The sequence below is a fragment of the Clarias gariepinus genome, chromosome 10 (assembly GCF_024256425.1).
Source record: "Clarias gariepinus isolate MV-2021 ecotype Netherlands chromosome 10, CGAR_prim_01v2, whole genome shotgun sequence".
In the NCBI taxonomy this organism is placed as follows: Eukaryota; Metazoa; Chordata; class Actinopteri; order Siluriformes; family Clariidae; genus Clarias; species Clarias gariepinus.
The window spans coordinates 21967087-21977945 of NC_071109.1; the positions used below are offsets into that span (position 1 = coordinate 21967087).

Below are 10859 nucleotides of genomic sequence, written 5' to 3' on the forward strand. Positions count from 1 at the left end.
ATATGCAGCCTGTTTCTGGTATAAAACCTACTGTGTCCATAAATGAACATCCTGATTTCTTTTTTCTTTTTCTCTCCTGACATATGGGAGAGCAAAACACATGTTTTGGAAAAAATAAGGGACATGTGCATATGGATGAAGGTTGCACATATGGATAAACGTTATGAGATTTTACAAATCTAGAAATGAATTAGTTCTAGGCAGAATGAATAATGTACTACTTTAGTTGTGAAACATCTAAAATTTAAATAAACACAACAATTTATTTTCCTTTTGTCCTTTTTAATATAGTTCATATTTTTATTAAGAGGTCAAATAAATTCATCAGGTTGTATTTACAGAGAAAGGCAATAAATATTTTTTTTATAATAGTCATAAAATTATTATTTTTGTATACGCTTTTTTTTTTACCATACGTGTCATGTTTGTTAGTAGTATCTCTTACAAAACCTGTCATGTGACAAAGGAGTATATAGATTTGTTTACACTACAGCGACATATGAAGGGCAAACCTTAGCACGGGTGAGTTAATGAAAGGTGCTCCACCATCCCTGTGGTAGCTCGGTTCAGAATGCTCAGGTATAAAGCCTTAGTGGACATAAGTACATACATAGCAAAATGATGTCTAATCCATAATAGAAGAAGTTTACAAATGGAAACCTGAAACACAGTGAAATCCTATAGAGTGAAAGAAAAGAGGTGACCTTTTACATGCTCCGAGAAGAGCACATTACTGTAAATTGCCAGGGGAATAAATGACCATTAACCTTATAACTGATTTTGTGATAATTCTTCAAAATTGACTGTATAGTTTTATAAATTTCTGTAACACTTGAAAATAAAAAAGTACATATGTGTATGTGCTAGTGTCTGAGATCAGGCCCACTACAGTTAATTCTCGTAAACCTTGCACCAAAGTACAACAAGAAAGGTCAAAACGTTCACATCAGATCGTCAATTCAAACTCTAAGCTTCTCTCCATTTGTTTTAACAAGCACTACTGCCATAGCAGATGCTGATGTCTGGCTAGTCAAAGCATGTTGTGCTCTGCTGAATCACAGGTTGCACAAAAATGTAAAAGGAACCATACAATTGCTGGGTGTGATTAAGCACACTTCACCCACATACAGGCCTAGAGAGAAAACTCAGACTTCTCACAGAAAAATCATTGAGCAGAAACGAAGGCGATGAGATGCTGCACGGAGGACCCTTCAAAATATTGCACTCAAAGCTAGTGTTGTCTTGTGGTGAAGCTGGTACAGAGTCCTGTCATGTGCTCCTGTTATCACGGTCCTCTTGTATGATAGCGCATCCCAGTCAGGGGGAAAAAACGGATCTGTGTTGTTTAGGCCAATTTAAAACTAAATAGAGAAGTTTATTTTTCCCCCTTGGGAAGTCAAATATCTCCTTTTCAACAGGATGCCTGCTGCTGTAAACTCGTCAAAGTGGGAGAACACAGTTCCTTTTTTGTCATCCACAGTTTATCCAATATAAATAACAGAAAGTAACAGACACAATATAACATTAATGATAACCCAGAGACATTCAACACCTAAGAGATACTCAAAGATTTGAAAATATAAAAATAAAATATCTTTGAACTTTTTTAAAGGTTTTTGTCTTTTTTGTCTTTCGTTTTTTTTGTCTCCTGCTGCTTAATCACAAAAACCTTTATGTTTTTAAGGCAAAACATTTGAGATGTCTATAAAGGAAGAGTGCATGTTTGGTCCGTGTCACTTCAGTTTGTTTTGTGATTTGGCCGTAAGCGCCGTGCCCTACGCGTCCGTTTCGTTACAGTGGTGAAACGGAACTCCTCCTTAGGGTCCACCTTGCCCTTAGGGTCGCGTTTCATGAAATGCACTTCCTGCTGTGTCTGTGTGGTCCGTGAGCCTTTTTTGGGCCGGCCGCGGCGGTTGAAGCCCAGGTACCAGCCTTTGTACTTGGCAGACACTAATGCCGTGTAGTTGTTTTCCAAGAACTCCTCCACGAACACACACTCTGGGTTACTCCCATTGAGCTGCAGGGGAGAGAAAATAACATGTCAGATGAAGCCCACCTGTTGAGCAACTCTCCCAAAACTGTCAGCTGAGTTCTCGTGTGAGGTATTAGAGCTATCTGGAATAGAAAGGTATTAGGGGTAAACATTAAGGTTGGGGGTTAAGTTCCAGCAAATAGAACCTAGCCTTCTTTAAAATTTCACTAAAGAGCCTATAATGTAAGTTGCTGTTTCTGCAAATGTATTTTGTCACACTTGATTTTTACCTCATACAAAACATGTAATTCAAATTCTAATTTTATTTGTCACATACACAGCTTACACAGTACGATACGCAGTGGAATGCTTAAACGACCACCCGTGACCTTAAAAATGTAAAATAAATAAATAAAATTAACAGTTACAAGAAATAAATAGAACAAAATATAAAAAACTTAAAAAATATATATAAGAAATATAAAAACTTGTCTATACAATAAGAGAAAAATAAAAATATAAATTTAAATGAGGTACAAATCACCTATAGAGGAATGCAAAATAGAAGGTGAGACTGAAAATGTTACTGATTACGTCCAGGGTGAGCATCAAGCAAGGCAGAAAATGAAGACTAAATGAATGGGGTGTTGCCCTTTCTATCTCAAATGTGCATATCTGATACTTTTTCACTAGACTCAAGCACCCACTTTGATTTAACCAGACATCTGTGAAACATAAAATGTTGGCTCACTCCTTTGCCAGAATTGCAGCTGTTTGGGTCTTTTGAAAATACATGTCATCAGCTTTACAGTACAGCAATATGAAATGAAAGACACTGTCACTGATTTTCATAATTTACAAAAGAATAATAATAATGAATAATCAACCAACTTGCTGACCCCTTGTATGACAATTTTTGAGGATACATTTTTTATTTTGACTCATCAAGAAGAGAATGCTGTGTAACCGAGTGGCCTAATGTACGAAATACATCATTAATATACTCTGTGTGACGCCTCCTAGTGATCACATAGCAAAAGAGCTTTTAGTTGGCTCTTACTGAGGCTGGTAACTGACAGCATCATAAGTTTCTCTGTTAAACTGTAGATGACAAACTGTTTAATCAGTTAGCCTTAAACTGGGGAAAATAAACCTTTTTTCACGTATTTACACTAGTATAATTTTGGTATCCACTTTAAGAAAGATGTATTATGGCTTGTGAATCTTAACTTAAATCGTACCTTGCCAATGATTTTGCCATTCTTGTTCATGCAGATATAGTAGCCACTTTCATTTCCTTTTATCCGAACATGACTCCCAAACGTCTCTGTCTCAACAACGAGGAGCGCTGGAATAAATGAAAAAAAAATTTTATTAACATTAATGCCATGAAGACACAATTGAAGAAAAATGCCCATCTAACAAGAACGTGCCAGTTACATGCATGTTTATCTGTACAGTTAGGGGGTGTTTTACTATGAACACATTTGATTACTCCATTATTGGGGGAAAAATGTGGTTTGTGAAAAAATATATATATAAAGATTGATCAATAGCACACACACAAATGGTGAGAATCGCTCCCATGACCACCCTGAACACACTCTCTCTCTTGCTCGCTCTCTCACCCTCTCAGTGTTTGGGCACCTTTGTTCAGGCTCACCCCTCCCAGGGGGAGCTATCTGCCAAACCTCTTGGAGCAGTTAAGATCCCTGGGGATTGGGTTTCCAGTCGCCTTTAGTCCCTGCTCACTCAATCAAAAAGTTAAGATGATCCATTTGCTTAACACACAGAGCTATTCAGTGGAGCTCAAAGGCAGGGGGCTCTGAGGGCAATGCGAAAATTGTCCCTTTTAAAAGCAACTCATAGTACAACAAGCAGGGGAACCAGTTCAGGCAGAGCACTTGAGATTTGTGCAGGAGCAGGAGAAATAGTCCTTTACCTTTACTTGGATAAGGAGATGACTTCACAATGCCACTGCTAAAACAGCAGAGTGAAAAAAAAAATAGAAATTAAGCAACAACCTTCATAATGGATGCAGGGGGTATAGAGTGCACGTGGAGTTGTACACCTGTTTCCCTCGACTTTTTATTTTAAATTATAGATATGACATATGTCTAGACTTCTTAAGAAGTTCCTCCTCTGTAACAAGCAAATGCTTGCTCAAGGCATTTTTTTTAAATATGCCTGACATACTTCTTGTTCTCAGGGCCATACATCTGTTTCACATGTTTGCCAGAGCAGAGCATGAAGCAAGGTTTCTGCAGGAAAAAATGTTGCAACGGTTGCATTTGTCACAAACGCTTTATGTTAGACATGTTCTGTGTACATACAGAACAGAACTGAAATTAGTTGGCATTAGAAAAAAAAAAAAAAGTCTGTACTAGTAGTAAGTAGTGAACTATTATCCTTTGTGAACTGATTATTAGAACACTAAGCTGGCGTATTGAATTAGTGCCGTGTCTTTGTATTGCTGAGAGGCAGGCAAGCTCTCAGGTGCCAGGTGTGGGGATTTACCTGGATCTGCGTACAATCCTGCTCACACAGGGACAGAATGACCTTTATGTCTGAGCTTTACTCACAATGCTGTACAGCTCACACTCCAAACCTAACACCGGTTTGACTGCCTGAACAAAGCAGGATGCTGTGTTCTAGTCTTATTCCAAACCGTAACCAAGTGCCGGTTGCCACCATGTAGAGGCACTGAACATGCAAAGCAGGCATAGGCCAGTCCGCCAGTGTAACACTACGGCTTAAGCTGCGTGCACGTTGGGGAGTTACTACAGCGGCACCGAGCAAGCCTCTGGCTGACACGGTCAAAAATGAGCTCGGATGTAAACACACTCGTATCACTCAGCACAGCTTAGTTCAGTATTTACTGCACTTATGTCTACCCACATCCAACAAAACACCCCTCAACCACCACCCCCCTTACACACTTTCCCAGGAAAAAAACTACACATTTGTCAAATATGTAGACCACTTCGAAGCTTCTATTGTCATCAGTAAGATCTTAACCCATGATCAGTGATCAAAAACGAGCGCAAATTGCTTCCAGGGCACGAGCAGACAGTGCTATGCCGGGTTTAGCTGCTCAGTAAATTAAGCAAACAATTAAACTTCCAGGATGTAAAGATGTAATAAACACAGGGATATATCCCTGTGTTCTTTACATCCTAAAAGTTGAATTGGTTTGTTTGTGTGTGTGTGTTTGGTCTAGGGCTATCAGATCTTTCTAAAGTCGCGAAAGAGCACAGGAATGCTCCCGTACCGTACTTGCCCCCATCGTCTCCGTTAGCATTGATCTTCTTGCCAAGGATCTGTACATGCTTCCCTGTCGTCCGACTGTACAGCTGGTATATCCGCACCTGTTTCCGACTCACGTCATCACGTGTGTGATTCTCGATGTAGAACCGGAAGTCGGCAGAACTCTGATGTGACTCCTAGACACAGAAAAGCAGAGGGTCAGAGTGTGTGACGAAACCTTTATACACTAAAGTGTTGAGAGGCTGGATATCATTACAAGATATGTTAGTTGATAGAAATTGTCCTAATTTCCTTGTTTTTCTGTCTGGACATTTTGTTCAAAAGTAATTTTGAAGATCAAAACTTTCAAAAGAATGTTCAAGATTACAGGCAGTTTTAGCCAATCTGCGCAGCCTTCAGAAAGACAAAGCATGATTTCAGGTTAGTGTTCTCTTTTCATCTCTTCGAGTAAAGCAGCTGAATACTATGTGCCTGGAGCTAAACCGAGAAAACAAGTATTCCATTTCCAATAGCAAGCCACTAGCAATTATCCACCTGAAGAATCAGGACCTGTTTCTCTGTCATCAAACAAATATCTGCCTGAGGTCAGAATTACCCTCATAAATCACACACATCTGTAGACATGCTAACAGACATTCACGCAGACACATCTGCAGCGAGATATGTGTACACACACACAGACAGACACATGCACGCACAAATATAAAACTATACAACCTTAGGGATCTTTCAATACCCGGCATTCATTTTCATTCACATATTTTATTCACTGTGCCAGTTACCTGAGGCTTTCTCCCAAAAAAAAATCATAGCCAATCTTTTATCTGTTATCCTCCTTAACTTTTCTCCCCAATTCTCTTCTACAATCTATTCCTCCATATGAGGAAAATGTATACTTTGAGAACCCCTGGAATCCAAGCCCAAGCCAAGGCTGCTCTCCTCAGCTGTATGAGTGGTAATTACCCAGTAATGGGCTTTTATGTGGCTGCTCTCAGGTGGCTAATTATATACACATTACATACTCTGACTCGCTGTTATTTTAACCTCAGCAAATTAATGACATTTAGAGTGTGTGAGGGGAAATGCACTCATGGCAGAACAAATCTTCAACACTGAGATGAGAAACAAGGCGCTTCCACTAAGCTGTGTGTGCACTGGACTGTGAGATGCATGGGCTTGTTCAAGACGCTCAAAGTAGAACACATGGCATCTAAGGCACAGTTTATTGCATTTACCACCAAATACTTTGCACTGAATTATCCATTCAATTGATTGATTGATTTAATCAAACATTAATTTAACTACAACAACACTTTGACGTTTGCAAAGCAATTACCAGTTAATAATACCATTATAGAAAATTAAGGCCTTTTGAATATCACATAATAAACCTTTAATATGAATGCAAAGAATTTATTAATTATTAATAAAAAAAATAAATATCCAATTATGTCATTCTAATTGGTAGCATAAATTTACAGTAAGGTTTACGCTTTGAATATTCTTAGGCAGCACTGAGTTTATCATACAAAGACGGTATCACTTCTTTTCTAGAGCAGTTCTGTCTTGATAGAAAGCCCACACACACTATGTATATGTGGGAAAACACACACATATACACACACACACAAACCTCTCCTTTGAGGGATTTGCTCTGAAATCTCTCCATCTCTAGTCAAACATTGAGGTGTGTTTGGCAGACAGTTGCATCCCAGCGCAAGCAGGAAAACGGGACATGCCTATGCAAAACATTTTTATCATGCTGCCTGTCTCCCTTCAAAGCCATCCTAGCAAAATGGATATCATTTGGACTTCAAAAGATCGGCACCATCCTTGCTAAGAAGCTGTGCACTCTTGCATGTCCGATAGGGCCCTATCTGCAGACACCATTCTCCTCCGTAGCTCAGGAAACAACGCATCAATGCACTGCCACTTCAGCCCTGCTCTTATAGACTTATCACACCATTGATTTCCCAGCATTTCCTCAAAGAAGAAAAGGACTAAACCCATTATAAAATACTGAGTGACGAAATGAGGGAGAGAAAAAAAAACAAAACAGGAAGCATTTATACGCTTGCATGTGTGACCTGCAATTAAAGCACTAGTATTGTAATTACTGACACAAAACGCTGAGGAATCAGACAGCCTGCACTATGGTCTTGTTTGCACCAACAGTTTTGGAATAAAGCTTAGCGTGCAGGATTGTATAACCTGCTTTAGTTCTATCCACTTAATATAAACTGCTTTTGTTCATTAATTGAGGGTGTATTTGTAGATGCCTGCTGTTGGCATGACATGTTAATACAAGATTTTATAATCATTGCATTAGCCTATCCAGAAGTAACAAAAAAGGTTTGTGTGTATTTCTTTTGAAATACACACAAACTAAATATTTCAGAAATATTTAAAAATCAGTTTAAATAATTGGCGATTTAGTAGCTTTGTTATAGAATTATTACATTTTAATTTAGCTTAATTGTTTGGAATAGAGAAGTTACATTTATATTGTGTCTGTCTTTTGACTGAATAAACACCTTGTGGGAGCAAAAAAGGAAAGACTGATACAATGTTAAATAAATAAATAAATAAATAAATACTTCTGAAAAAGCTTTTTCGATACTATATTGTATTGTTGCCTCCATTATTGCACAATCATATGATTCTGTATTACTGATTACATATATAATGAACTGAAATATCTGCTTCTAATCTGAAACATTCTTGTCACTTTGATGTCCATAATTACTAACAAATCCCAGTTGTTTTTGATATCTCCAGATGTGCTTGATCTTTTTAAGCTGTTTAGTGCAACACATCCCTATAGATTCCATGAATTTTATACAAATGTTTCATTAAAACATTTCACTTCCAAAGTAAAAAAAAATTAACATTTAATTAGTTATTAGCTATAAGTTGGAATCCTAATTCATATCAGTGAATGCAACTACGATTTCTCTATCTGTATATTAATACTTTTACATTTTTATTATACATTTTAATAGCTTTCGTGTAAGTCTTGGTACAGTTTTATAATCAGTCAGACCTACCTGTAACTGGAAGTAGAGGACCAGAAAATGTAAACACCTGGAGAAAGACAGAGAGAGGGGGAAAAAGACGGAAAGAAAAAAGGAGGAGTAAATCACAACGAATTAGACGAAATAAAAAAGCCCATCAGCACAACACTCTCACATCTGGCTTTGAGCGACTTCTATTGGCAAGAATGCTGGGATTCGTGAATGAAAACAGCTTTCTTACACGTAGCTAAACCTTGAAGGCAGCACGGACATCTTGGTCAGATCCACCTGTTTCCAGCACTCGCCGGTCCAGTCTAAACACAGCGCCGAGGCCTCACGCGCAAAATCCCGGGGGAGACTCGCGCTCCCAGTGACACGAGAGATCAGTGCAGTAAAACTGTGCCGCTGGGAGCCACATCAGGCTCTTCTTCCTCAATGTGCCTGGTCTGAATGGTAACAACCGGCCGTATCTCCGTCCGTTTTCCCCGTTCCTGATTCCCGCACGCTCTGCGGTTTGGCTCCGCTGCGCGCGCACGCCGTTCTCTCGCTCCGAGCGCGGAAAGATTCAATTTGCACGCGGGATGTTTCTCTTCCGCGCTCACTGCAAATTCCACAGGCGCTTTTTTTTTCACGCTTAGGGAGTGTCGGTCCGGTATTCAGAAGAAGTTCAATTCCGCTCGTACCTGTCGGTAAAGTCCACCTCAGCGTGGGTCAGTGGGTAACTTTCCGTGTCCGGTGGTTGTCGAGGTCAAAAAGAAAAGGGGATTCGGAGATGGGCTACTACTTAGTTGTGGCGAAATTAAATATGAATATGTATATATATAAATGAGACTTAGACTTTTAGACTTTTATGTAGATTTAGAGTGTTATCCGAGATAAACTGCGCGTGCAGGCGGAGTGCGTTACGATCCGGAGCGCGTGTCAGCGGTTGATGTGCCGCGGAGCCTCACTGCGCCGCGAGGGGCTTTTTTTTTGTTGCAAGTGGGTGGAAACCTGTCAGTGGTTTTTGCACCTGATAGGGCGAGTAGCAAAGACCATCAGTGCATCAGAGAGGACTTTTTTTTTTTTACATGCTTCTCTGCCTTGACTCAGCCGAGTTTTTTTTTTTTAACTCTTCTTTCGCTTAATTTTTTTTCATGGAAATTCTTTGCGATTTTCAGCGAAACTTGGCGAGAACACCATGCAGGTGCAGGTCTTCAACGATGCAAGCCAGATAGAGATATGGTGAATTTTGGTGAAGGAAAAGTTATGAAAATACTACGACTGGTATTACAAAGCAGGATGGTATTAATAATAATAATAATAATAATAATAATCTCATCCATGCTGGTTCTATCAAGGGGTCATCTTTTTTGTACTGTTAATATCTATCTTTTACCTGTCAAGGTGTATGAAAATCAAATGCGCTTTTTCTGCCATTTATAGCTCTAAATGCTGATTAAGCGCATATCATTTATTCAATGGTACACTATTGTATTCAAATCATCATAGATGTACACCACATAAATATTACTATATACAGTAACTTAATAAAAATTAAAAAAGCACACTGACAAGGATAGCTTATGTTGCTCCTCTTTTTTTTTCTTCTGAAAGAGTAACAGAAAGATTCGGATGGAGCTCATGAGCCTGGTGTGCATCAGCTGCTCCTTTCCCTCCGTTTTAAACCTGTTCTTTAATCTCACACCTGATGTGTGCTGATGATAGGCTGCGTGCTGGAGTTTCAGTGGAGCTCGTTGGTCCACTTCCGTTCGGGCGCGCGGGCTTTGTGGATTCGCCGTTGCGCTCCCAGACACCATTCACATGCAAGCGCTGGTCGAGCTCGACCTGCCAATATTGTGTTATAAGTTATCAGGCATTGAAATGCGAGCGAGGTGTGAATGCGTTTACATGCTCCCTCTGAGCATGAATCTCCCTCCTGCCAGCTCTGAGCATTCAGCTCTCCTCGCTTATTCCCTCATTACTCGAGCTTCAAAATCTCTCTCTGTCTCAACAATAGGAGGCTTTTGAAAAGACAAACAGTTTACGACTGCATTTGTGTCTTTTTTAAATAGCATCACACGGAATCCTTTTCACATAAACCAAATACTTGGCCTTATGAATTTGACTTAATTTCCTTTTTTTTATGTAGTATAAGCTCATACTTATTTTATTACCTTTATGCTTCATTATTCTATTGGACGTGGGGTTTTGTAGAAAAATCTAGAGAGGGTTTTGCAAACATTAAACATTAATTATCCTTGCACTCTCCCTCATTTCAGGTATGAATCTTAGAAAATGGCATGAAACCACACCCAGATAAATCCCAAACCATATATTATGAGGGAAAAAAAGTAGGTCACATTAGTCTACTACTATAGACAGCTTTAAGTATCTGATGTGCGTATTATATAATGTGTGTGGCAAGAGCAGAATTAATGGAGACTGGGCAATGATCACCGATTCATAGATAGTGGGATGTATAGAGCACGCTTTGGCACTGGTGAAAGCTTTGCAGCATGGCTTTTAACAGATTTACAGTGCATTGATGTGGGGAAAGGCAAAGTACAGAGAAAGAACTCCACATCTTCCAGAGTATCTGTATTATTAGAGTAGGTCTTTGCAGA

At 39.2% G+C, this 10859-nt stretch overlaps 1 protein-coding gene across 2 annotated transcripts; it reads right to left on the bottom strand.

Moving 5' to 3' along the window:
- Positions 1–329: 329 nt before the first annotated feature.
- Positions 330–9186, bottom strand: fgf24 (fibroblast growth factor 24). 2 transcript variants are annotated; one of them, XM_053506573.1, is made up of 5 exons: positions 8495–9186; positions 8287–8323; positions 5253–5415; positions 3214–3320; positions 330–2017 (listed from the first exon to the last, which is right to left on the bottom strand). In XM_053506573.1, the coding sequence occupies exons 1-5, from the start codon at positions 8524–8526 to the stop codon at positions 1739–1741; spliced, it is 618 nt and encodes a 205-aa protein (XP_053362548.1). In that variant the 5' UTR covers positions 8527–9186; the 3' UTR covers positions 330–1738. The 2 variants fall into 2 exon arrangements, with proteins under 2 accessions (XP_053362548.1, XP_053362547.1); XM_053506572.1 differs by having other exon boundaries at positions 5244–5415.
- Positions 9187–10859: the final 1673 nt, after the last annotated feature.

What these genes read in the sequence shown, in the direction of transcription:
- fgf24 (XM_053506572.1), bottom strand. Translation starts at nt 8,526, where the DNA reads ATGTCCGTGCTGCCTTCAAGGTTTAGCTACGT. An exon ending in CCTTCAAGGTTTAGCTACGT is followed by an intron (nt 8,324 to 8,494) that starts GTAAGAAAGCTG and finishes GTCTTTCTCCAG; the next exon opens with GTGTTTACATTTTCTGGTCC. An exon ending in TCCTCTACTTCCAGTTACAG is followed by an intron (nt 5,416 to 8,286) that starts GTAGGTCTGACT and finishes TTCTGTGTCTAG; the next exon opens with GAGTCACATCAGAGTTCTGC.